This window comes from Cebus imitator, unplaced genomic scaffold (genome assembly GCF_001604975.1).
Source record: "Cebus imitator isolate Cc_AM_T3 unplaced genomic scaffold, Cebus_imitator-1.0 Scaffold124, whole genome shotgun sequence".
NCBI classification, from domain to species: domain Eukaryota; kingdom Metazoa; phylum Chordata; class Mammalia; order Primates; family Cebidae; genus Cebus; species Cebus imitator.
Window position 1 is genome coordinate 1,760,783 of NW_016107439.1, and position 27,879 is coordinate 1,788,661.

General features: G+C 43.0%; 1 protein-coding gene across 4 annotated transcripts in view; it reads right to left on the bottom strand.

Annotated features, from left to right (window-relative positions):
* Positions 1-881: 881 nt before the first annotated feature.
* The window catches only part of PDGFRA (platelet derived growth factor receptor alpha), a 61,473-nt gene continuing 34,475 nt past the window's right edge, over positions 882-27,879 (bottom strand). For all 4 annotated transcript variants that reach the window (XM_017540266.2, XM_017540267.2, XM_017540268.2 and 1 more), the window contains exons 9-23: positions 25,944-26,070; positions 24,738-24,931; positions 23,397-23,491; positions 23,046-23,178; positions 20,333-20,437; positions 19,824-19,934; positions 19,025-19,178; positions 17,055-17,221; positions 12,148-12,263; positions 11,681-11,803; positions 9,843-9,954; positions 8,474-8,573; positions 8,257-8,362; positions 6,460-6,701; positions 882-4,037 (exon numbers count right to left, since the gene is read on the bottom strand). In XM_017540266.2, the coding sequence (XP_017395755.1) occupies positions 3,890-4,037; positions 6,460-6,701; positions 8,257-8,362; positions 8,474-8,573; positions 9,843-9,954; positions 11,681-11,803; positions 12,148-12,263; positions 17,055-17,221; positions 19,025-19,178; positions 19,824-19,934; positions 20,333-20,437; positions 23,046-23,178; positions 23,397-23,491; positions 24,738-24,931; positions 25,944-26,070 (2,033 nt within the window). In that variant the 3' untranslated portion in view covers positions 882-3,889. The remainder of the gene's footprint in view (positions 4,038-6,459; positions 6,702-8,256; positions 8,363-8,473; positions 8,574-9,842; positions 9,955-11,680; positions 11,804-12,147; positions 12,264-17,054; positions 17,222-19,024; positions 19,179-19,823; positions 19,935-20,332; positions 20,438-23,045; positions 23,179-23,396; positions 23,492-24,737; positions 24,932-25,943; positions 26,071-27,879) is intronic.

The following is a 27,879-nucleotide window of genomic DNA, read 5'->3' on the forward strand; positions in this document are numbered from 1 at the left end:
TGCTTTAATAAATAGTCTATTTTAAAAAGAAAAAAGGCACATTACAAAGGATTATTTTAGATTCCATTTAGGTAAGCTATGAAGCTAAAGTAGAGGTGTGTGTATGGGAGTATACACATGCAGATGCATAGAAAGGGAACTGCAAGGTTGAAAGAATACACACCAAGTGATGCAGCTGTGCCTCTTGGAAACAGGACAGGAACAGAGAAGAAGACAGGGTGAAAAAAAGACTTTAACATTTTACTTCCTACACTTTTATGACAGTTGAATGTTGTACAGAGTAAATGCAGTCCTGTATTCCTTATGCAGGGGAAGAAAACATCACAGAATAAAGATGAACAACCAAAAAAATGATGAGACCAAAGATGAGCCAAGTGCCAATCAACCTTAAGTCAAATACTGTGTCGTAGAACCATCTAGCCCAAATAATGTCTTAGATATTCTATTCTTATTCTATTGGTTCATCAAAAGCCTAATATAGGCCAGATGTGGTGGCTCACGCCTGTAATCCCAGCACTTTGGGAGGCTGAGGCAGGCAGACTACCTGAGGTCAGGAGTTTGAGACCAGCCTGGTCAACATGATGAAACCCCATCTCTACTTAAAATTTAAAAAATTAGCCAGGCATGGTGGCAGGCGCCTGTAATCCCAGCTACTCGGGAGGCTGAGGCAGGAGAATTGCTTGAACCTGGGAGGTGGAAGTTGCAGTCAGCTGAGATTGCACCATTGCACTCCAGCCTGGGTGACAACAGCAAAATTCTGCCTCAAAAAAAAAAATTAAAAAAGCCTAATATAGAGTCCTACAAATGTTTGAAAGTAAATTGAACAGGATTGCTTTAATTCTTATGATTAAACTCAAAACAAAAATGCTGGAACCTTGGTATAACTTTAAATTATATATCATTTATTGAAATATAAAGATCTTCATTTACACGTTTTAAAACAAAAACATGAACAGGGGCATTTGTAATACATTTTGTATCGGTAGGCCCTATCAAGTTAGTTTTTATCACACATTCACCACATTGCTGCTTTGGGAACATGTTAACTATTTTTCTCTTTATTATTTCTAAAATATAAATTTTGGACATTCAAAAGTGCAACAGTTAATGTGCCTGTGGGAATTATCACAGTTAAAAAAATATAAACAAAGGCAGTGATACAGCTTGTCATAAATGTTTTGGCAGTATTCTCCAAGTCTATATAGAAATACATATATACATATTGATGTATAACATCATTTTATCGTACGTCCCTCTTCACAAAAATAGGACCATTTTGTACAGATTGGCAGACCACATTTTAAGGACATCATTGATCGTTTAAAAAGTCACAAACTGTATTTCTCAGGCCAGCTTTGATTGTCATCATAAAATTAGAAAGTAGGAAAGTTTGGCAAATTTTCTTCTGGAGACTTTGCAGGAGGCCAAAAAGGAAACAAATCCGTAATTTGCTGAAAACACACACACACACACAAAATGCAGTCATATACAAATTCAGGTGGGAGCATTTGTTAGGACTGGAAACTGCTGGTCTGAGAAGTTTCATCCCGCCTCATGATGTCATGCAAGCTCAGGGCCATATCAAAATGCAAAGCACCAACCAAATAAGGCTACACAAGGGAGAGTGAGCAATAAACAGAATGCTTGAGCTGTGATTCTAGAAACACAAATGTATTTCAAGTCTAATTGGCTCTACTGAACCTAGTCAGGTTTTCCTTTTTAATTGGCCAATCTGGCTCAGTCTTCGCACTTACTATGAAAAAGGTGGATAAGAAAGTTGGGGCTTGCATTGAGATTACACCAGTAGGTAGTCAAGTGCTTTGTTATTGCTTCTGCATCTTCCAAAGCATCACCTGCCGATAGCACATACAGTGATTGCAGTAATCACAGCCCATGTTTCATTCATATGGTATCAGCAATTAAGCAGTATTGCAAAGAATGCGAATGAACCCACACCAACCTGTTTGACAGTGTGGATAAGACGTGACAATTCCTCCTCCCACCTAAACCCAAATTATCAGTAAAACTTATTTTCTTTTTTTCACCAAAACACTGAGCTGGTTACACAGAGACTTGGAACACTGAATTACATAATTTTTGTACATGCCTTTCCTTGGCAGGGGAACAGAGGAGGAGGTGGGAGATAGGAGACGGGGAAAGTTCAGCTCCCCCATACAGTAGGAAGTAGCGTCTTTGCTTTTGGAAAACCTGCCAAAACCAAACTTTAGCTTTCTCAGCCTCAGCTAAGACTGGAAAGTTAAATTAAGGGTCGCAATTGCTAGCTAGATGGCATTAAATGTCACTGACCTGAAGCCAAGGATTTAAATAGTAGGCTTCCTGTGTGGTTGAATTCCAACCCTGTTCTAAAGTTCAAATTATTTGTTTCCCGTGGCAACTTCCTGAAACTTAAGTCAGTGTTTCTGAAAACTGGCCGATCAGAACAGCCAGGGAGTTTAGAAACATAAAGATTCCGGTTTCGCCCAGACTCCATACTTCAGAATCTCAGGGATGGAAACCCAGCATCTAGCAATTCTGGCTGCCACTCACATTTGAGAACTGAGGATCCGGGCTAATGCACATGCAGCCTCTGCTAAACAATACCTTTATGGTCTCAAGTTTCAAACTCTTTCTTTTTTGAGTAAAGGGTGGAAGAAGGAGGCTGATGTCTGGGCATCCTTCTGACCCTTTTCAGGTTCACAGATTCAAAAAATATATAGACTGAGATTCACTGAAGCTTTCACCAGGCATGAAGAAGAAGAAAATAAACCTCTGCAAATCCAGTCTTTTTGCTGATCATTATATTTTCCATTGGGTAATATACATGAGAAGTCATGTTCAGCACAGGTTTATGGCTCTACATGGAGAACTTTTAGGACTTAAGAGTTTTGTTTGTTTCTCATCCCATTATTTCAGAGGGCAGTTAATTGTTTTTAATACCATGGATTGGGGAACCTATTCAGTACAGTTAAAAACTCTGACTTCCTGGACAACACTACTTTTACTTTGTTCTCTATGCTCAACTAAATTTAATTCACTAAAGCTATTACCATACTTTATAGAGAAACATGTTATTTAATATAAATGTCAAAAACTGTCAAACTTGTCACCTACTTAGTAAGGATTTTTTTAAATTGTGCTTTCTCTGGAGGGAAATCATGTTACATATTACACATTTAGCATTACTGGTAACAGTAGTATTATTATAAATGTAGATTACAATACGAAAATGAGTTGTCAGTCTTCTAAATGACCCAAATCTATTAAACAAGGTTGGTTAATTATTATTCTTGATTTCTTTAGCACTAAAAAAAAAAAAAAAAAAAAAAATAGTAAAATGTATAGTACCAGTACCTTTTAGGGTTCAAAAGTGGTTTTTCATGCACTTCACAAAAAAGTTCAACAGCAGCTGATATCAGATTTCAAGAGGGAAGTACATGGATGGATTGAGTGGTCTCTTCAGAAGTCCAAAGAAGATAGTTAATACAATCTACTAACACAGCCTTGGTTAGAGTTATTTACATAATTACAATGCTGAAGTTTCGTTGCAGTATAAATTGTTGCAGTATAAATTGTGTCCATTGGACTCTCACCAATGCCCTTGGAACACAAAGTTTACCTTCTGTGGCCTATTATTCCCTTATTCATCTATCTCTACATTTCACACGCCGCTGAGATGCTACTGAGGCATTACAAGAGGCAACGCTGAAAACGTTCATTTCAAAATATCCCATTCATTCAAATGTAGAAGGCTCCCTGAGGCCCTTGGCTGGGAACTTCTCTTTAAACATCAACCAAGTCCTCCTCTCAACCTCTGCATTGCAATAAAGTGGTTTTCTGAATGGGATCCAGAGGTGGCCCCAGAAGTGAAAGGAACCCCTCGAATTGTCAGTTACAGAAAGCTGTCTTCCACTAGGTCTGAAGAGTCTATGCCGATGTCGTCCATCATGTCGATGTCTTCAATGGTCTCATCCTCTCTCTTGATGAACGTGGAACTGCTGGAACCCGTCTCAATGGCACTCTCTTCAGAGGTCTGTGAGCTGGAGGAGGGAGAGAAGAGCAAAGATTACAAAGCTTCTCCTGCACAGAACCAGAACTAGAGCGTGGCACCCCAGAGACAAAGGAAAGCCTTCGGCATTCAAAATCGGGCTGCAGAGTATGGCAAGATTCTGCCCCGGCCTGACAGGCTGTGCTAGGCCACATGGAAAACCAAGGTCCACCTGTCATTTTTACACTTCAGCTTTCCTGCTTTTCTGCCAGGTCTTTCATCAGAGTTGCTGATCAGCTGCAAAAATGTCTATTTTCCTACTCAGTCCTAGTGTAAGAGAAAATAAGCAATGCCTGATCCAAAGTCCGGGGAAGGCTGAGCAGAGGGGTGAAGTCAGTTGCAAGCTGCAGTCAGGCCTGTCAGGTGCTCTCCCGGAAGCTTCCTGAGATCCAAACTGTGTTCTGAGGGTGTCCTGCCACTCGCCTGGAATGGCCTCTTCCCCTCTCTCTTCCCCTCTCTCTTGGAGACCTCTTTATGTGCTAGAGCAGTGGTTGAAAGGGAAGCTCTGGAGTCAAAAAGTCTTAGGTCTGGAATGGTCCCATCACTTACTAGCTGCGTGATGTCATTTACTTAACTTCAACTTCAACTGAGAAAGTTCAATTCCTGATGTATCAAATTCTGCAGCTCAGCCTGCTGTCGCCCTAGGAAACTTCTGGGCACCTGTCTCGTTATTTATTTCAATGTGACTTTCTAACTTTACTTAGAAGCAGAGTGCTTTTACAACTGAAATAGTGCTGCAGCGAACATACACATGCATGTATCTTTATAATAGAATGATTTATATTCCTTTGGATATATACCCCATAATGGGATTGAAGGGTAAACAGCATTTCTGCCACTAGGTCTTTGAGGAATTGCCACACTGTCTTCCACAATGGGTAAACTAATTTACACACCAGCCAACACTGTAAAAGCATTTCTTTTTCTCCACAACCTCACCAGCATCTGCTTTTTTTTTTTTACTTTTAAATAACAGCCATTCTGACGGTTGGAAGATGGTATCTCAGATCTTGTCCTTCTTTATTGATGCATAGCATTCCATGGTGTATATGTACCACATTTTCTTTATCCAGTCTACTGTCAATGGGCTTTAGGTTGATCCCACGTCTCTGTTATTGTGAATAGTGCTGCACTGAGCATATGTATGCATGTTTTCATGGTAGAACGATTTATATTCCTTTGGTTATAAACTCAATAATGGGATTGCTGGGTGGAATGGTAATTTTGCTTTAAGTTCTTTGAGAAATCACCACACTGCTTTCCACAGTAGCTGAACTAATTTGCACTCCAATGAGCAGTGCATAAGAGTTCCCTTTTCTCCACAACCTCATCAGCACCTGTTATTTTTTGACTTTTTAATAATAACCATTCTGACTGGTGTGAGATGGTATCTCATCATGGTTCTGATTTGCATTTCTCTAATGATCAGTGATGTTGATCATTTTTTCATGTTTGTTGGCTGCATGTATGTCTTCTTTTGAAAAGTGTCTGCTCATGTCCTGTGCCCACTTTTTAATGGAGTACGATAATGTTTGTGAGATAATTTGAATTTTAACTGGCTATCTGATGCCTTAACAATTTATTGTCCCTGTTTTGGGTGAGATAATGGCATTGTAGTTATTTTTAATAACTTTTTAAATGATGTTATTATTCTTTAAAATGGAGCCCTTATCTTTAAGAGACACACACTGCAATACTTATGGGCAAAATGATACGGTGCCTAGGATTTGCTTCCAAACAATCCAGAGGAGGCTGAGGAGACAGACTGGTCATGCATGCATCCAGGCTGGCAGACTGCATAGTTATTGAACCTGGGTGACGGATACTGAACAGCTCACTATACTATGTGAATTGTACGCATGTTAGAAACTTTCCATAATACAAAATTTAAAAGAAAGAAGAAACAAATCAGCCAGGGAGCAGTTGGCCACCACCCCCAGAGATTCCAATTTGTTGTTTTGGTTGAGGCTTTTATATCAGCAGTTTTTAAATCTCTGCAGGTGATTCCAATTCACAGGTAGGGTATAGCATCAAAGGACCCCATCCTGCCTCTCTCCACTTTTTCTCTAGTTCAATGACTATTTAAGACAGGAGAGGCTCATAGGATCTCAATAATCACAGCTCTGTATCAATTTGACCAATTACCTGAGAACTTAGCTCAAAGATTTTCCACCAGGGAAGCACATCCTCCTCCCCACAACTCACACACCCCTCCCCCAGCCTCAGGGGGAACATATCAGAATTATCTGGGAAACATTTTCAAAACCACGCAGATGTCCTAGGGATTCTGCAACTAGATCCCGAGTACAGATTCACCACCCAGGAGTGCATCATTATCGGGTGCAATGGGTCCTCTCCTTTAGGGCCTGTGGGGGAGGGGAAAGGTGAGACACCGAGGCTGCCCCCACTGCTACCTGTGTCTGTTCCTCTTGCCCAGGTCCTCCTCCTCGGGGACAGGGTCGATGTCAGGCAGAGGAATGATGTAGCCACTGTCAGCGCTCAGCCTCTGCTCATCCAGGCCACCCTCCCAGTCCTTCAGCTTGTCTTCCTCGTTTTTGTAGGTGACACCAATGTACGCATTGTCTGAGTCCACACGCATGCGTGCCACGGCAGGATGGTCACTCTTCAGGAAGTCCAGGTGAATTTTTTCATAACTCTATAAACAGTCATTGAACATATTGAATCAAGTGTTAATGGCCAAACCTCAAAAATGAATAGAGACGCTCAGAACTTACTATTATTTAATGCTGCATGCTTCCAAACTACCTGGAAGATGTGGGACTTAGCTGAAGGAGAGTCATGTCAGAGAAATAGGACATGAAGAAGGGGCAACCAATGGTAAAGAGCTTCTGCCAGTAGGTCCTAAGACAGCAACAGCTCCATTGGCTGGGCGCAGTGGCTCACACCTATAATCCCAGCACTTTGGGAGGCCGAGGCAGGTGGATCCTGAGGTCAGGAGTTTGACACCAGCCTGACCAACATGATGAAACCTGCCTCTACTAATAAAAAAAAAAAAAAAAAAAAAAAAAAAAAAATTAGCAAGGCGTGGTGGTGCGTGCCTGTAATCCCAGCTACTCAGGAGGCTGAAGCAAGAGAACTGCTTGAACCCAGGAGGTGGAGGTTGCAGTGAGCCAAGATCCCGTCACTGCACTTCAGCCTGGGTGACAGAGTGAGACTTTGTCTCAAAAAGAAAAAAAAAAGATACCAACAGCCCCTTCTCCAAGTCAGTAGCTACAAACCATGTCCCCTCCCCATCCTCACCCAGGACCAGCAAGAACCCTTCTGGTCCCCATCACATCACCTCTCCAGAGCTTGGATGGGCCCCAGAGAGGCAGTGAGGACTTCCATTGGGTAGATAATACCCAAAGCCTTCATGATCCCTAAACATTGAAGAGGTCTAACATCGGATGTGAAAAGACCCTATTTTCAACAATAGTTTCAATCTCTTCCCACCAACACATTTCCGCCAATCAGAGCATCTTTGACCAACCAATGGTTAATTACCTTACTGCCTCCTCACCTGTGAAAGTTGCAGTGAGTGGGCAGTGAGATAATTAATAGACAAAAGTATTTAACTTCCAATTCAGCACACAATCTCCTAATGCTGTTCCTCCTTGAGAAGAAGGAAGAGACATGATAAGTATAAAACATCTACACCGGGACTAATCTGAGTCTCAAAAACTGAGGTTATGTCTGAGTGTTCCTCTCAATGCCTCAGCAGAAAGTTGCTCCATTCATTTACATATCCTGCTTGGGTCCATGAAATTACATTTGTTCCTTTGAACAATACTTCCTATTCCACAGAAAACCAGCTGTAGCCACAGATAACAGCTGAGGTTGTTGCTTCCAGTCAGCTGGTAAAAGCTAATTTCGCATGGATTTAAGCATATTCAAATTAGAGATTTAATGGCCATGGATGCCCTGAGACCCCTAACTGCACACTAGCTTCTGATACTCAACATCTGGAGAATACAGTGATTACAGGTGCTGCACATTTAAGATGAAAGGAGAGCCCCAGGCAAGGGGAGGGTTTCATTCATCATTGCTACTAGGGTCCTGTGGAGCACCGCCATGAAGCCCAGCCACTGGATCACACAATCTTTTGCCTCTTTTGAAAATATTCCTTTAGAACTGCCAAACAGCACTGCCTACTGGCATAACTTCCAGCTTTATCCAGATCTTTCAACCCACTGTAATAGATCCAGACACACCTTTTTATATTGTCCAGGCAGCAGATTCTCTACAATCTCACTCAGGTGGTAAAAGGAGGGTCTCTTCTCCGGCTCGCTGTTCCAGCATTTCACCATGATCTCATAGCTGGAGGGGCACAGAACTCAAGAGTGGGCAAGGGGAAAGTCTCAGGGCACCTCCCACCCCCTAGCCCCACAGGGTGTAAACACAGGCCCCTGGAATGGGAAGAGAGCTCACACTTCACTGGTAGCGTGGTCAGGCTTGGCCATCCGGTACCCACTCTTGATCTTATTGTAGAAAGTAGAATCCACCATCATGCCGGGGTAAGGAGTGCCACCTAAAAGCCAGACAATAAAACACCAGGACTAATAAATGCTCAGTGCATTTATTTATTTATCACTTGGCATGATAGACCACTGTTAGAAAACCTTTCATATCCTAAAGCCTTGAAGCACTGATTTTTTTCAAGAAAATTCAGTGTCATCATCTCCTTGACTTCACAGACCAGCTCAAATCTTAAATTTAACTAGGACTCCAGGTTGGTCAAGTCCAAGTACCATCACAAAAATTCCACATCTTCAGAAACAAGCATTCAAGGGTTTTTCAATGTGTTTGACTATTGGATCAACACAGACAAAATAAACTAGAAAAGTAAGGAGAAATTCTGAATCATTAAAACCCAGAAAGACTTTTTCATCAGGTATGCTCAAATAGCTAAAGCAAAAGTCAAAGCGAGGGCCTGAAACATCTATATAATTCTCTGCTTTTAAGAGAACACAAGACTCCATTAAGCCACTGGGGGGTGGTCCATTGTGATCATGCACAGAGGGAGAACTAGGATGAAAAAGGAGACCGGGCAGGAAGACACACTTTACTGTCACATCCTGATCACAGATAAATTCATGAAACATTTCACACTTTCAAAGCAAGCCAAGGCCAGGTCAAGTTCGGTTCCCTCTCTGAAGCCTTCCCACACTATTCCGGGACTCCATTCTCTTTGCTCAAGACTCGAATTACAATTTTAAATCAGGATCACACTGTTTATCCCTAAGTGCGTAAGTGTCATCTCCCCAGATGAACCATCCAGAAGTCAGGGTTGTGGCTCATCCTTCTCTTAGGGACCTCACCTGGGCAGCCCAGGGCACCTGGACTGTTCAGCACCTGGGGACTAACCAATGACCGGCCAATGACAACCAAGAATGGGAGCCCTGTCCTCCACATACCCCTTTTCACCTGAGCATCAACCACCAGGTGAGGGAGGGCCCACTCTCCACAGGTGAACCCATGTGACCCAAAGCCCAAAATGAAAAAGCAGCTGGGAGGTGAATGTCACTGGGGCCACTTCCAGTGGGAGGAAGTCACTCTGGCATAGGCCAGGAGAGAGGAGGCAGAGGCCAGGAGTCAGACACAACCCCCATCAAAGACCCCATCTCCATCTGCATGGGCCCATTTCAGACACAATAAGGCACAACGTGTGGTGTGAGATGGCTGCAGCCTCACATCTGGTTATCTTAACACCATCTATATCCTGAAGCTTGAAAGAACACATTTCCCTTCCAGGGGTGTTTTAGAATAGTCCAAACAAACAGAGATGTCAGGCCCATACCAAGGGAAAAGATCTCCCAGAGCAGAATGCCGTAAGACCAGACGTCACTCAGTGTGGTGTAGAGGTTGTCAAAGATGCTCTCAGGAGCCATCCACTTCACAGGCAGAAAGGTCTGCAAAGAGGGAGGAAGAGAGTTAAACCCACATCTACTCACTGATGGTCTACAGCAGTGGAAATGGAAAAGAGTTCCCCTGGGACTCTTAGTAACTTATGCTAATTATCCTGTCGCATGGGAGTGTCTCTTATATGTGTTTTGTTCATTGCTGAACTCTCGGTGCCTGGCACATAGTAGGTGCTCAATGAATACTGGATAAATTATGAATGGTCGATATTGCTTTTTATGCCCTCCAAAGGAATAATATCCAAAAACATTAATTCTGAATTTTCACTCCAAAGGTGTAAGCCCTGAATGGACTTGTTTCCTATTTTTAGGTATTCCTGCAAACAAAATTAAGAACAGATCCAGTGATGGATGAGCTGGTTACAGCTTTTGAGTTCTAATAAATAAATAGTAATTTTCCACCACTACAGAGAGCCAGACTTTCAGTTGATATTTGTAGGCTCTTTTGTGAAGCTGGTCTAACTTTCAGCATTTACACCAGCTTTACAAAAGAGCCTACAAACAGCTACTTTATAAACTGAAACAGATAGATAAAGTAGCCACATACCGCCCTTCAATCCTCTATGATTTCTGGGGAAATAAGAAATTCATACAGGTGGGACATTAGCTCCACCAAAGTCTAGTGATTTGTTCCAAGAGTTTAAAGTTGTGTAGGAAGAGCCCCGAGCTACAAGTCACAGCCACATGAGTACATGAATCACAGCCAGCATGGACACAAGCCCATGTCTTTCCCTTGGTGGAAGCAGCAGTTGAGGTGAGCTATCTCACATCCAGTGCAGTGAGGTGATTTGGAATTGTACCTACAGGCAGCAGATGTATCCCAAGCTGTGTCATCTGCTGAGAAGCTGAAGGCACGGGGAGAACGGCTCAAGTAAACAACAAAATGACTATCTTTAAGGAAACTCTGCCTCCAAGATATATAAACCCAAAGGGTTTTAACATTTTAGGGATCACAGATGCCTTTTGAAAATATGATAAAACCTAGAGACACTGTCCTTAGGAATGCATGCTCATCCATGCATACATGCAATTGACATATTAATAGCTAACACTTTCCAGGTGCAGTGGCTCACACCTATTATCCCAGTATTTTGGGAGGCTGAGATGAGTAGGTCACTTGAGGCCAGGAGTTCGAGACCAGCCTGAGCAACATGGCAAAACCCTGTCTCTACTAAAAATACAAAAATTAGCTGAGTATGGTGGTGCATGCCTGTAATCCCAGCTACTCGGGAGGCTGAGGCAGGAGAATCGTTCCAACCTGGGAGGTGGAAGTGTGCAGTGAGCCAAGATTGCACCACTGCACTCCAGTCTGGGTGGGAGTGGGACTATCTCCAAAACAACAGAAAATAAATAAATAAATAAAATAGCTAACAGTTATTGAATGCTGTTTCTATAGGCCAGGCACTGTCCTAAGCACTTCACATGAATTCACTGATGTAATCCCCACAGCAACTCAACAAATGGCTACTATTATCACTTCCTACTACAGTCAGGAAGACTGAGGGGCAGAACAGTCAAGTAGCCCCGAATCCAAATCAAGTAAGGGGTGGAGCTGGCACTCACACCCTGGCAATATGCTGCCATGGCTGTGTACTGACCCCCTGTAGTCTACTGATGTTTTTAAAAAACAGGCACTGAATGTCTAGAAGCAACACCTCACTTCAGAGATTAAAGTGAAGGAGGGTGCGCATGCCCAGTGTGGGAAGAGAGGACGTACACTGCCTTTTGACACGTAGTTCGAGTCATGCATGATGTCTCTGGCCAGGCCAAAGTCACAGATCTTCACGATTTTTCCTTGTGCCAGGAGGACATTGCGAGCAGCCAGATCCCGGTGGACACACTGCATGGAAAAGGAGGAAATGACTCAGGGTCAAGTCATCTGTGGCTGGACAGCATCACCCCTGCATGGTGGCATTGGAGCTGCCTGCCTGGACATAAAGGACTGGCCTTCCCCGAGGTTCTCACTCCACCCACTGCCAACAGAGAGAAAGCTCTAGAGAAGAGTAGACGCCTGATGATGTTGGACTCCCTGCCCTGCAGAGGGGATGAAGGAGAGACAGGTAAGTGAGAGGCCCCTGTATTTAATGACCTTTCCGAGACCTATCTCCTAGCAACTCCTTCCACACTCCACTCACTCTGAACTCTGTGGCTGAGTCTAAAAATGTCTCTGTTCCTTGAACTTACATTTTTTGAAGCCAAAAACTCCATTCCTCGGGCAACTTGATAGGTGAAGCTCAACAAATCCAACAAAGTAAGGCCTTCTGAGTTATCATCTGAAAGGAGGTTTTTGACTTCCGAATCTACAAAAAAGAAATTAAATGTATTGGTACCGGCAGGCAGCAAGAAATCACCAGGTTGCAGAGGCTTGCCCTAAGAACACATCCAAAAATATTTTCTTCATTTTCTTGTAGAATGTTTAGACCTCACAGGTATCACTATGCAAAAGTTCTATCTTAGAAAACAGATATATAGGCCAGGAATGGTGGCTCATCCCTGTAATCCCAGCACTTTGGGAGGCCGAAGCAGGCAGGTTGCCTGAGGTCAGGAGTTCAAGACCAGTCTGGCCAACATGGTGAAATCTTGTCTCTACTAAAAATACAAAAAAATTAAATGAGCGTGGTGGCTTGCACCTGTAATCCCAGCTACCTGGGAGGCTGAGGCAGGGGAATTGCTTGAACCCGGGAGGTGGAGGTTGCAGTAAGCTGAGATCATACCAAGGCACTCCAACCTGGGTGACAGAGCAAGACTCCGTCTCAAAAAGAAAAGAAAAGAAAAGAAAAAAAGAAAAGAAAAGAAAAGAGAAAAGAAAAAAAAAGAAAAGAGATATATACACACAATCATATATCTGGTTAAAAAATTATATGCACAAACACACACACAATGATATAGTTTGGATATATGTACCCACCCAAATATCATGTTGAATTGTAATCCCTAGTATTGGAGGGGTTGAATTTGGTTGATCATGGGGTTGAATTTCTCATGAATGATTTAGCACCATCTACTTGGTGCTATCCTTGCAAAATCTGTCTGTTTAAAACTGTGTGGCACCTCTCTCTCTCTCACTTTCTCCTGCTCTGGCCATGTGATGTGCCCGCTCCCCCTTTACCTTCCACCATGATTGGAAGCTTCCTGAGGCCTCCCCAGGAGCAGATGCCTGCAGGGCCTGATAGCCTGCAGAACTGCGCACCAATGAACACTCTTTTCTTTAAAAATTACCCAGTCTCAGGTATTTATAGCAATGCAAAAACAGCCTAATAGAGAAAATTGGTATCAAGAAATGGGACATTGCTATAAAGATAACTGGGTAATAGGCAGAGCTCAGAAGAGTTTGGAGGGCTCAGAAGAAGATAGGAAGATGAAGGAAAGTTTGGAACTTCTTAGAGACTGGATAAATGGTTGTGACCAAAATGCTGATAGTTATATGGACAATGAAATCCATGCTGCCAAGGTCTCAGATGAAAATGAAGAACTTATTGGGAACTGGAGTAAAGGTCACCCTTGCTAAGCCTCAGCAAAGAACTTGGCTGCACTATGTCCTTGTCCTAGGAATATGTGGAAGTTTGATGACATAGGGTATCTGGTGAAAGAAATTTCTAAGCAGCTAAGGGTTCAAGATATGGCCTGGCTGCTTCCAATAGCCTACACTCAGATGCAGAAGCAAAGAAATGACTTGAAGTTGAAATTTATATTTAAAAGAGAAGGAGAGGCTGGGTGCAGTGGCTCACACATGTAATCCCAGCACTTTGGGAGGCTGAGGTGGGAGGACTGCTTGAGTCAGGAGTTTGAACTAGCCTGGACAACATAGCGAGACCCCATCTCTTAAAAAAAGATAGTAAAAGGAAGCAGAGGATAAAAGGTTGGAAAATTTGCAGCTTGGCCATGTGACAGAGGAAGAAAACGCTTTCGGGGGAGAGAAATAAAGAGGACTGCTGAGCAACCACTTGCTAGAGAAATCTGTATAACTGAAAAGAAAGCAAAGGATGATTGCCAAGACAATGGGGAAAAGGCCTTGAAGCCATTTCGGAGAACTTCATGGAAGCCCCTCCCATCACAGGTCCAGAGGCCTTGGAGGGAAGAATGGTTTCATGGGCCAGGCCGAGGGCCCACTGCCCAGTGCAGCCTCAAGACACTGCTCCCTGCATCCCTGTGACTCAAGCTCTAGCTGTGGTTCAAAGGAGCCCAGGTGCAGCTTGGGCTGCTGCTTCAGCCAGTGACAGCCTTAGCAGCTTCCACATGGTGTTGAGCCTGTGGGTGCACAGAATGCAAGAGTTGAGGCTTGACAGCCTCTGCCTAGATTTCAGATGTTGTATATAAAAATCAGGGTGTCCAGGCAGAAGCATGCTGCAGGAGTGGAGCCCTTACAGAGAACCTCTAGTAAGGCAATGCAGAGGTGAAATGTGGGGTTGGAGGCCCCACACAAAGTCTCCACTGGGGCACTGCCTAGTGGAGCTATGACAGAAGGGCCACCATCCTCCATGAATGATAGATCCGCCATCAGCTTGCACTCTGCACCTGGAAAAACCACAGGCACTCAACACCAGCCCCTGAGGGCAGATGCAGGGGCTAAACCCTGCAAAGCCACAGGGAATTCCACCCCTCCCAAGAGTTCCACCCCTTGCACTGGATATGGGATATGGAGTCAATGGAGATTATTTAGAGTTTTAAGCCCTGCTGGGTTCTGGGTTCTGAACTTGTTTGGGGCTTGTAGCCCCAATTTATCCCTTTGGGAATAGGAGCGTTGACCCAATGTCTATAACCCCATTGTATCTTGGAAGTAAATAACTTGTTTTTTATTTTACAGGCTCACAGGTGGAAGGGACTTGCCTAGTGTCAGATAAGACTTCGGACTTTGAGTTCATGCCGGAATGTGTTAAGATTTGAGGGGACTATTGAGGAGGGATGATTGTATTTTGAAATGTGAGAAGGGCATGAGATGTGGGGGGGTCCAGGGTCAATGTAATATAGTTTGAATACGTGTCTCTGCCCAAATCTCATGTTGAATTGTAATCTCCAGTATTGGAGGTGGGGACTGGTGGGAGGTAACTGGATTGTGGGGACAAATTTCTTACTAATGATTTAGCACCATCATTTTGGTGCTGTCTTCGCAATAGTAAGTAACTTTTTGTAAGATCTGGCTGTTTAAAAGTGTGTGACACCTCTTTTTTTCTCTCTCTCTCTCGCTTGCTCTTACTCTGGTCATGTGATGTGCTTGTACCCCTTTGCCTTCTGCCATGATTGGAAGCTTCATGAAGCCTCCCCAGAAGCTGAGCAGATCTACCAACACCATGATTCCTGTAAAGCCTGAAGAACCATGAGCTAATTAAACCTCTTTCCCTTATAAATTACTCAGTCTCAAGTGTTTCTTTATAACAATGCAAGGACAGCCTAAACTACACACAAACATATACACACATATAAAACACATACACAGATAGCCACAAAGACCAATCTCATAATTTTTTTGTTTGCCTCCTAAATTTTTTTCAACCATAGTTAGCAAATCTTCTTAGCCACCTTTAAAATACACATACACATACATACACACATTAAAATCTTCCATGATGAACATATACGAAGCACACATACAAGCTACGTGAAAAAGTAGCTTCTGGGAATTGCTTTATTTTCCTTTAAAAGCCACCTTCTTAGTCCTTTGCGTATAGTTTGTTAATAAAATCAACCGCCAATCACATGTGATAGCATCTTAGAGATCAGTGCCAATGACTTTGCTTTGAGTTTCTTTGTTTGTAACTTGTCCACTTTCCCCAGTTAATCCCATCTGGAAGGGTCCCAGTGTTTTCGAGGAAGAAGGCAATTTAATCCAGAAGTTCTCAATTCTTTTTGAAAAATGTTCAGGCAAGTGAAGAGTAGCTTCAGCCATTCACATTTTTTTCAGCTTGCCACAGAAGGCCAGAAAGCAGTGGTCTGCCTGCCAACAGGGCTTGGGCCTGAGGATGACTCAGGGTTCCTCTGACATCTCATGCCAAGTCCACTAGCCCAGACTGGGAAGCAATGTAAACTATTTTTAACAATATGGGAGGGGAGAGGAAGCACTGGTTCCGATAACTCTCAGTGGCTAATCTTTTAAAAGCGCTTGGAAGTTCACCCATTTGGCAATGAAAGGTGAATGGAACTTGGAACTGCAGAAATGGAAAATATTATTGTGTACTGAGCTTTGCAAAACAAGCACATTCTGTTTTAAATGGATTGTACCTTTCATTTAAGAACCCTGAAAACATTCGGAGCACAACAATAATTTCCAAAACAATGTCCACGGCAGCTCAACACTTTTTTGCATTGACTAATGGGAGGGCTCACACCCAAAAAGACAAGCTCATAGGACAAGCCAATGTCAGACTTCCAACTCCAAGTCTGTGACAAGTCCAGGGCTCTGGAGGGGCCACCCTGAGCAGATGTGAAGTGGTCCATCTGGTCTAGGCATCAGCTAGACTCCCTGGAGTTTATAAATCAATTTCATCCTGCCACATACTCATGTGCTTGAAAAACAGTTAGACCTACCTTCAGAGAACATTTAGCAGAAACACTTGTCCAGAAAATACAACTGCAAATTATCTACTCTCCACTTCCATCACAAATTGAATGTTAGGAAAAGAAAAAGCAAGGGTTACTTCTAAAACTTTTAAGGGAAAAAGCCAGCGTGAGGAACCAACATAAAACTGCCAACTTGTAATTCTGCCAAGTAAGGGCATTGGAAAAACAAATCAAGCACCATATTTTCGTTAAAAAAGAAAAAGACATGTTAGCAACAAAAAAGGAGATTCATTATATCAGAATAAATAATTCTTTTTAAAAAAATGTTTACCGCAGGAACATACCAGGAAAATTCTTTAAAACTATTACATTTAAAGTTTACAAAATTTGCTACATTGTCTGTTTTTATCCTTTTCAATTTACAGGCCACAAACCTGGAAACATGTCACAGATCTGGTTGTGCAGACCTGCATTTAGAGACCACGTGGGCTGCCAGGTTCACTTATCATCCCTCTACACTTCCCGCTGAATACTTTAAGCATCAAATTAAACCACTGGACAGTACCAACACCCAGAGGGAGTACAGACACTTTTACCTAACATAGATTTCTTCTTATATGAGGCTGGACGATCATAGAGTGATCTTTGGATGTCAGAATATTTAGAAACTTCTTTTCTTTCCAGCATGGGGACATACTGTGTAGTATCAGCTTGCTTCATGTCCATGTAGTCACCATTGTTTTCAAAAGACAAAATAACATAGCTGTAAACACAGAAAGAGAAATCTTACCCAGGGAGCCCTTCTGAAGTGGGCATTCCACTTGCAGTAGATAAGGATTTGGGGGGACCTACAATGTGCAGGGTACTGAGGTAGGCAGGGGAGCTAACTAAGTAAAAGCAAAACCAATTCACACCCTTCACATGAGGTGATCTAATCAAGGAGATGACCATTAATCAAATAATCAGACAAATACATGGATCATAGCAATCCCACTACTGGGTATCTACCCAGAGGAAAGGAAGTCATTATATGAAAGATACTTGCACACATGTGTTTATAGCAGCACAATTCGCAATTGCAAAAATGTGGAACCAACCCATAATGCCCATCAATCAAGGAGTAGACAAAGAAGCAATGGGATATATGTATATACATGATGGAATACTACTCAGTCAAAAAAAGTTACGAATTAATAGCATTCACAGCAACCTGGATGGGACTGGAGACTATTATTCTAAGTGAAGTAACTCAGGAATGGAAAACCAAACATCGTATAGTCTCACTCCTAAGCGGGAGCTAAGCTATGAGGATGCACAGGCATAAGAATGACACAATGGACTTGGGGACTCAGGGGGAAAAGGTCGAGGGGTAGGGAGAAAAGACTACATATAGGGTGAAATGTATACTACTCAAGTGATGGGTGCACCAAAATCTCACAAATCACCACTAAAGAATTTACTCATGTGATCAAATACCACCTGTTCCCCAAAAACCTAGGGAAATAAAATTTTTTAAATAGAGAAAAAAAAGAAATGTAAAAAAACAAAACAAAACAAATACAGTGTATACAGATCAACTCAATCTCAGATGTGCTGTGAAGGAAGAAAGGTTTCAATAGCCTGTAAGGAAAATGACTCGATCTGGGGATCAAGGAAGCACTCTTCAGAAGATGCGGAATGAATCCCATTGACAAAGATGGGAAAGACGAGGGGAATATTTGTCATGGCACATATAAAAGACTCCACAAATGTCAGCTGCCATGATAACTATCACTCGTTTTCAGAGCCCGTTCCCTGCACATCTTCAGAAGGAGCATGCACATCCTGAACAGCTACACCTAAGACAGTGGGGCTGCACTCCCATGGACCTGTAAGTCCGTTACACTTGAAGTTTGAAGAATTCACTACATTGAGTCTGTCATTATTCTTTCTCAGTTTTTCAACTCACAAGACTTGGAACCTGGGCCATGTGGCCATGTGGCTTGGGCATACAATTCCTTCTACCCAATCAATTTAGCATCCATTTGGTGTCCACCAAGTTATTTATTATGAAGTGAATTCATTGTACTTTCTGATCTTATAGAATTTCCTATCTATGAAGCTCTTTACAGCCACTTTTAAGTTCCTACATTGGGGATCACTATCATTGGTGTAATTTATAGGTTCAGGTTCATCAAGGACCTCGAGCTTGGAGATCCACAGAGAGTTCTCACAAGGTTCCAGAACTCTTGCGTCCCTGGCCAGAGTTCATTTTATAGGTCCTAAGCGGATCACATGTGAAAAGCGGAAGCGCTCCCAGGGCGATTCCATCCAACTCTCACTCCCATTCAAATCTATCAACAAGGCCTTCCCATGCGATATCCCAGTCCAAAACACCTGTCGACATCATGTATCTCTCTGCGTGATCATGGAATGACTGGGTAGGGTGGTCTGACTCTAAATCTTGCTACCTTGGGCACTGAACCTGCAGACATGGAATCTATCAGGATATGGGTCTTTCCATTTTTGATGCCTGTAAGGTAATGATAAGGTAATGACAGACAACAGCATCTCTCTTTGCACCCACCTCCGCGTGCTTTCATCAGCAGGGTTCAGTCCAAAGATATCCAGCTCTTTCTTTGGCTTCTCCGGGTGGTGGCTCAGGAAGCTATCCCGATTCTTATGCAAATAGTTTACCAAATCTCCATAGAAGCAGTACTCTGTGATGATGTAGATGGGGCCTATGGGGACCAAAACCATTAGGAGACGGGTATGAAAATGAAGAACAGAAAAGCCATGAATTGTCCTGCGGATCATATGGGGCAGAAAAAAACAAGACACCAAAAAAGCTTTTTTGTAAAAGCCATGGGCCGAGCATGGTAGCTCACACCTGTAATCCCAGCACTTTGGGAGGCCGAGGCTGGCAGATCACGAGGTCAGGAGATCAAGAGCATCCTGGCTAACACGGTGAGGCCCCTTTTCTAGTCTCTACTAATAATACAAAAAATTAGCCAGGCGCCTGTAGTGGCACACGCCTGTAGTCCCAGCTATTTGGGAGGCTGAGGCAGGAGAATCACTGGAACAGGGAGGTGGACGTTGCAGTGAGCCAAGATCATGGCACTACTCTCCAGTCTGGGTGACAGAATGAGATTCTGACTCAAAAAAAAAAAAAAAAAAGCCGTGAATGGCTATGACTGGACTGGCAACAGCTGTTGCTCAAAAACAATGAGCTTCTATCAATTCAAGAGAACTGGTCAGCTCCATTCAAGGGACTTCTATTTCCTGGCATGTGTGGGGATGGAGAGTGGAGGATTTAAGCCTGATTGAATAGTTTTCGCAAACACACGTGTCCAGTGAAAGCCCTCACTCCAGGTCAGCGAGCCCACCTGACTTGGTGCAGGCTCCCAGCAAGTTTACAATGTTCAAATGTGGCCCCAGGTGAGTCATTATCTTCAGTTCGGACATGAGAGCTTGTTTTTCACTGGATCTGGCCGTGGCTGTTGAAGGAATAAATCACATTTCAGTCCAGCTGGGCTACCAACTTCCCGTTCTCAGACTAAAAAAAAAGAACATGACTAATCCTGTGATTAGATATCATTCTATTTATCAAAAGTCTAAAAGAAGCAGATAGCTACTTGGCCTCAATGCTAATAACTAATTCCTAGCCTTTCTGGTAAAAAGAAGTCACTGTAAACAACAACTCTTAATTTTCCAACATATGGGCAACAAGAGCAATCTAAATAAATCTAATTGACAAAATTGTCTAAATACACATAAAACATAGAGTCAGAAGAACCAGGACCTAGCCCTAAATGTCTTATTTACTAGCTGTATGATTTTGAACAATTCCCTTAATATCACCGTGCTCATAAAATCCCGAGGAAGGAGCACTTACGCTTTAACATCTTCACGGCAACCTTCATGACAGGCTGGGATCGGCTCAATCCATAGGCTGTTCCTTCAACCACCTTCCCAAATGCTCCAGACCCCAACACCCGACCTGTGGGCAGGCAGAATCATTAACGCCCAAGAACTCCAGACACCTCTTCAGCGTTCTGCACGGAAGCCAGCTCTGCGGGTGGACAGCTGGGCGGGTGTCTTTCCCGTTTGGAGTAAGCATAATGACTCCTCCAAGTCACAGTGTCAAAAACAGAATTGAGCCCACAGGGAAGGAAATTATCATAATTGCTTTTGTCAAATAACATTTGCAAAGGAAAGAAAACACAGACGGGAGAAAGGGGGGTGCAGCCCTCCCCGGTGTGAGCGGTGTAAGCGCGCTGTCTACCAGCTCCCCTGTGTGCAAGGCCAGTCCCTGGGATCCTCAGCCTTCAGGGGGTCCCCCGGTCTCTCTCCTTCTGTTTCCACATGCAAACACAGGCATCTTTTGTCTTAGTAAATTCTCAGTTACTGAAAATGCTTCAGTATTCAAAATATCACTGATTCCAAGGAGTGACTAAGTAAAAACTTCAGGCAGGGCTCAAGTCTCCCTATTTGTTAGGAAGGGTATAGCCCGAGAGCACAATGAAGCTGCTGTCCCCACCCTGCAAGAGCTCACAGTCTGCGAGAACCGTTTCCCCAGGTGTCAGTCTCACTACAGAGAGCCAAGCCAGGGAAAGACTCCGCTCATCAAAGACACTAACAGCCAACACTGCCTCTTACTGCATGCCTGTGTTACTGGCAATTGTACTTGGAAAGCTATTGCTTCGCCAGCATTGTCTCTTGGTATAATGGGAATTGTGCCCTTCTCACCACATTTTACTACTTTTTTTTTTTTTTCTGAGATGGAGTTTCGCTCTTGTTGCCCAGGCTGGAGTGCAATGGTAGGATCTCGGCTCACTGCAACCTCCGCCTCCCAGGTTCAAGCGATGCTCCTGCCTCAGCCTCCCGAGTAGCTGGGGTTAGAGGCATGTGCCACCATGCCGGTCTAATTTTGTATGTTTTAGTAGAGACAGGGTTTCTCCATGTTGGTCAGGCTGGTCTCAAACTCCCAACCTCAGGTGATCCGCCCACCTTGGCCTCCCAAAGTGCTGGGATTCCAAGCAGGAGCCACTGTGCCTGGCCTATTTTACTACTTTTTAACTCTCTAAGCTTCTCATCCCTTTTTGGGAAATAGGCAAGAAAATAAAGAACGCTTATAAGTATTTGAAATTGGTAGCAGTTCTTATAACCACACACGGGTTCTCCTTGCCCACTGCCTAGACAGAGCAGATTTATCAGGAGAGGAGAGCTGCAATAGAAAAAGAGTTAATTCACACAAAGTCAGCTGTGCAGGAGACCGGAATTTTATTATTACTCAAATCAGTGTCTCTGAAAACTGAGGGAATGGGGTTTTTAAGGATGATTTGGTGGGTAGGGAGTGAAATGGGAGTGCTGATTGGTTGGGTCAAAGATGAAATCATAGGTAGCTGACCCTGGCCTCTTGCACCGAGTCAGTTCCTAGGTAGAGGCCACAAGATCAGATGAGACCTGTGTGGTGTCAGCTGGCGCATCGAAATACATCGAAATTTTAGGATCTCTAAAATATCTCAAGCACTGACCTCAGGTTTTATAACAGTGATTCCTAAACTGTCCTTTCTAATCTTGTAGTTAATTTGTTAGTCTCTCAAAGGCAGTCTAGTTCCCAGGCAAGAAGAGGGTTTGTTTGGACAAAGGGCTGTTCTTGTCTTCTTATCAAAGTCAAACTATAAACTCAGTTCCTCTCAAAGTCAGTTCAGCCTATGCCCAGGAAGGAAAGAAGACAGCTTGGAAGCTAAAGCAAGATGGAGTTGGTTGGATCATATCTCATTCACTGTCATAATTTCCTCAGTTATAATTTTTGCAAAGGTGATTTCACTCTGGTGCCTTGCTTGATTTCAGTTTAACCCTCTAAGAAGAGTTAAACTCTTCTGTATTTTGGAATAAGACAGGTGGATAATTAAAACCTGCATTTGGCATTCGTTAACATATATACTGTTAGATCATTTATCTAACACAAACTCTACCTCTACTTTCATTTGCCTTTGTCTTGCTTTCATTCATTCGGAATCTGACTTAAAAAAGAAATATTCCCTTGGACTAAAGCTTCACATACTTGGTCTCAGCCCAGGATTGAAATATTTGAAATGCTTGTGATAAGTTGGCTTGCTTATTTTTACACATTTTGCCTTAAAATGTACCTATATTTTTATATTCCATATTCCAAATATATAAAAAGGAATATCTAATGCATCTTCAGAATGTACAGAATCAAAATACATTTTTTGCGGTTGTCCTCATTCATTTCTCAACTGCTCATTTTTAGTCACAGAAATTCGTCTCATTTTCCATTTGTGTCATTTCTAAAGCAAAGCAATTTTGGTGGGGATCTTTGCCAGCCCTCTTCATATTCTCTTCTCCCTTTGTAAAATTTTCTTTAACCATAATTTGTTATGGAATGAGATTTTTAAAAAATCATTACAATGATCCAATTAACTCATTGTCAAGACGGAAATATATTTCCAAAAGCAAATTTCTATTGCTTAGTTCTTACTAAGCACAAGCTCAGATCTCTATTCTGCCAAGGCCTCTAAATTGTAAAGCTGTGTGCAAGGGAAAACGGAGTCTTGGGAGGTCACCCCCATGGAACTTACCAAGCACTAGTCCATCTCTTGGAAACTCCCATCTTGAGTCATAAGGCAGCTGCATCGGGTCCACATAAATATATTCATGTCCATCAGGGCTGATTGATTCAATGACCCTCCAGCGAATTTCATACCTCGGTTTCTATAAATGACCAGGACAGGTAACTGGTGAGTTACCAAAGTTCCAGTGCACCAAAGCTTCACTGAAACAGCACAGTGACTGGACAAAGTAGAGTTCAACAACGATCACTCCACATATAAATACTGAGCTCCTTCTCTGTGCCAAGCACTAAACTAGGTTGCTATTCTTCTTGTTACCGTTGGCTTCAAAGATCTTTAGTTTTATGATAAAATATCTACCTGCTTCCAAATGACGACCAGAACAATGAGTGAGATGATCACAATCACCAACAGCACCAGGACCGCAGCCGCCACCGTAAGTTCAGAACGCAGGGCTAGGTGACAAGAGAGAGAGGCACAATGGAGAGTTTCCTCAAGGACACGCAGGGCGGCAGCAAGGTAGTGTGGCTGTCTGAGCCAGGAATCTCTCATGCTGGTGGGGAAGTGTGAGGGCTGCCTGGTTCATTTTAGGGATAGGCAGTACCGTCTCTAAAACATCTACACCCAGGACACTACATCAACTCTTTCCTTATACAAGAAAGGGACAAAATTCAATCAGGAAAACTCAGTATTTTTTCTCCAAAGTTGCTCCAACAGTAACCTGGTGGACAGAATTAGAATAGGAATCATATCCATCAATAAAGATGGATAAACGCAGGCTGGGCATGGTGGCTCACACCTGTAATCTCAGCTCTTTGGGAGGCTGAGGTGGGTGGATCACAGGTCAGGAGTTGGAGACCAGCCTGACCAACATAGTGAAATCCTGTCTCTACTAAAAATGCAAAAAAAAAAAAAAAAAAAAAAAAAAAAAAAAAAAAAAAAAAAAAAAAAAAAAAAAAAAAAAAAAAAAAATTAGCCAGGTGTGGTGTTATGCACCTGTAGTCCCAGCTACTTGGAAAGCTGAGGCAGGACAATCACTTGAACCTGGGAGGCGGAGGTTGCAGTGAGCCAAGCCCATGCCATTGCACTCCAGCCTGAGTGACAGAGTGAAACTCCATAAAATAAAAAAAATATATAAAAAATTAAAAAAGACAAATAAATGCACTGACAGCTACTATACGGGCAGAAACTTCTACTTCATATGCTTTATTAAAAAGCTTATTTTTAAGTTGAATTTTGCTTATATTGCTTTTGTCTTCATCCATCTTTTAAGGAGCAATGAGACAGAAGATCCTTCTTCCCCACACTCCATCCACATACACAGACATTCAAAATAGAGACTGCAAATTATTAGACAAGCAAAATTATTAGACAAATTTATTAGAAAAGCAAAATTATTAGACAAGCAAAATGTTGAGGGGCCTTTGCAAGATGTGGTTTTGGATCTGAATCTAAAACAAAGTCCCAGGTAGAGGTTGCAGTAAGCCAAGATCACCCCACTGCACTCCAGCCTTGGCAACAGAGCAAGGCTCTGTCTCGAAAAATAAAACAAAGTCCCAGATACCTTTAACGGCATTCATAACTGAATTTCTGCCTTGGGACCTTCATTCCTATATGACCCTATCTGAGATTCAAGGTTCCATGGGATGGTGGGGAGATGGGGCTCAGCTGATGAGTCGTCCTGACTGTTGAGCAACTCACTGGGAGCTACGAGCTTCAGCTCTCGGTTCTCAGCACCAAGGAGATTCTTAGCCAGGCATCGCACCGCAATGGTCTCCTCTACTTTGGCGAAAGTCACACGGCCCTCCACGGTACTCCTGCCTCGGGGATGGACCTCCGTGATGATGTTTGAGACATTGTTGGCCAAGATCGTCCAGGAAGTTTCGTTATTACATCTAGAGAGAAAAAGGGCCTAAGCATAGGGCCAATTCCTGAGAGTCATGGCGATGAGTGCAGCATGGGAACCCTCTAAGATGGCAAGAGGTTGGGTGGGATCTGGTCTACATTTTGGGGCTTTGCACGCTGACTTATTTCACATGCAAATGAACATTAAAACTTGTTTGCATATGCTCAAGAGGGAATAACTCACACATGAACAACTGAAAACTAACTGTTTACAGAGCAGGTAGGAATAAACAAGTTTAATAAAATATGACAACCATTCCCCAGTCTTGAACCTATGAGCAAACTGAACAGTTCAATTTCAACCATATTTAATGATCTCAATCTCTTACCCCTTCAAAATGGCCTGGAGCCCTCCCTTCTCACCACCCACACTGGGAAGAGCCCCTAAGGTGTCACTACGGTTGTGGCAATTCTCAGATTGAGTTATAAGACCTAGATTCCTGCTCCACGCTGGAATCTTCCAGAAACTCCAGTCAACATCCAAGTCCGTCCTTAGCCCTAGGTTAAGACAAGGAGTCTCTGTCTCGAGTAAGAAGCAACTGAGGCTTCTGAACACAACCAGTTACCACGAATGAAGTATAAACACAGCACTTATGTGCCCATTTAAGAAGGCTGAGGACTAGGGGAGGGAGGAAGGACTGGCGAATTAACCCACCAAACAGCAGGTGGGCAGATGAGGGACTAAGCAGTCACATTTATGTTTACATGCAATCCAGCCACCAAACAAAGTTCACCAAATAAGAAATGTGAGCCAGGGTAGTAGAAATCTCCTTAGGACAGTGGTTCTTAAAATTCATCTTTTTTTCAAATTGGAGGCACTTTGAAGGTCTAATGAAAGGCATAGACCTTCTCTTTACAGCTATTCGTGACAAAAGATACACACCCTGAAGCTATCACACCCAAAACCCTATCTGACAGTCAATAAGTAAAATGTATTTGACATCATTCGCGTCAAGGGAGAAAGATTCTGACCACAAAAGAAGACACATCTGTTTTCCATACTTCTTAATATCCTTGCAAATCATCCACTCAATATCAGGAAGCGGCGTGCCTTCGGCCATGCACCTCACCATCTGTCCCCCAGTTGAGCCGTGGTGATCATCAACCAAGTCCAGAATGGATGAAGGAACTGCAAGAGGGAGAAAGAAGTCAGAATGGAAGAGTTCGTCTCCCAGTACACGTGGGACCACAAAGTGGAATATGAGTTCACAACTCATCCATGTGCCATTCAAACTACTCCAGCGGGGCTGAAAGCAGTTGTACAAGTTCACTCCAGTGTAGACAGATCCACTTGGTTAGCAGCATTTTCACAGTTTTGGGGTTTTGAGATTTATGCCTGTGATGTTTTAAATCTGGAGTGAAGAAAGCGAAAAGTCCATGGGTGTGATGGTTCACGCCTGTAGCTCCAGCTACTGGGAGGCTGAGGTGGAAGAGACTCATTTGAACCTAGGAGTTTGAGGCAAGCAAGGGCAACATGGTGAGAAGAAAGAGAGAAACAAGGAAAAGAAAAGAGAGGAGAGGGAAAAGAAGAAAGAAAGAAAGAGAGAGAGAGAAAGAAAGAGAGTGAGAAAGAAAGAGAGAGAAAGAAAGAAAGAAAGAAAGAAAGAAAGAAAGAAAGAAAGAAAGAAAGAAAGAAAGAAAAGGAAGGAAGGAAGGAAGAAAGGAAGGAAGGAAAGAAGGAAGGAAGGAAAGAAAGAAAGAGAAAAAGAGAGAAAGAGAGAAAGAGAAAGAGAGAAAGAAGGAAAGAAAGAGAAAGAAAGAGAAAAGAAGGAAAGGAAAGAGAAAAAGAAAGAAATAAAGAAAACAAAGAAAGAAGAGAGAAAGAGAACAAAAGGCAGGCAGGCAAGAAGGAAGGAAGAGGGAGGGAGGGAAGGAAAAGAAAAGAAGGAGGGAGGGAAGGAGGGAAGGAAGGAAGGAAAGAAAGAAGGAAGGAAGCAGAGAGGTAGGGAGATAGACAGGGAGAGAGGTAGGTGAGGAAAGGGATAGGCTGGGAGGGAGGGGAAGTCCCTGATTATTTGGCTTGAAAGGAAAAGAGGTTCTTAACATTATAGTACAGCTTAGGACTCAATTAATGGATTCAGCTAAAGTATAATCTAAAGCAGCATGTACCAAAATGCACCTGTGGTATGTTATTATGTTTTTGGGTTTTTTTGTTTGTTTTTTGAGACAAAGTCTCAATCTGTCACCCAGGCTGGAGTGCGGTGGTGCGATCTCTGCTTACTGCAACCTCCACCTCCCAGGTTCAAGTGATTCTCCTGCCTCAGCCTCCTGAGTAGCTGAAACTACAGGCACCTTTCACCATGCCCAACTAATTTTTGTATTTTTAGTAGAGATGGGGTTTCACCATGTTGGCCAGGGAGGTCTCGATCTCCTGACCTCATGATCCACCCATCACAGCCTCCCAAAATGCTGGGATTACAGGTGTGAGCCACCACGCCCAGCCTGTTATTAGGTTTTAAAAATTCTTTTCTAAATCTGTGGTGAAATAAATTAGAGATACGATGATACTTGTATCACAGGTTTCACTGTGAGGATCACATGAGCACACCTCAAACACCTGGCACATGGCTGGGACTCAGGATAGTTGCTGAGCCTGAATGTAAACAGACTTGGCCCCTCCATTCTGTAGACACTGTACAATGTCTACAAGGAAAATTTGTAGCAAAACTCTCCAGAACAATCTAAGGTCATCTGGACCAAAAAGTATCACTTCTCTCTTCTCAGATCTGGAAGTGCCATATTGAGAAGCGGGTCCTGAGCAAGTTGGTGGAGACCGGATGCGGTGGCTCACACCAGTAATCCCAGCACTTTGAGAGGCCAAAGTGGGAGGATAGCTTGAACCCAGGAGACCGGCCTGGACAACATGGCAAGACCCCATCTCTACATAAATAAAGAAAGCTAGTGGAGCCTAGGGATTCCCCACCTATTCTGGAGTAAC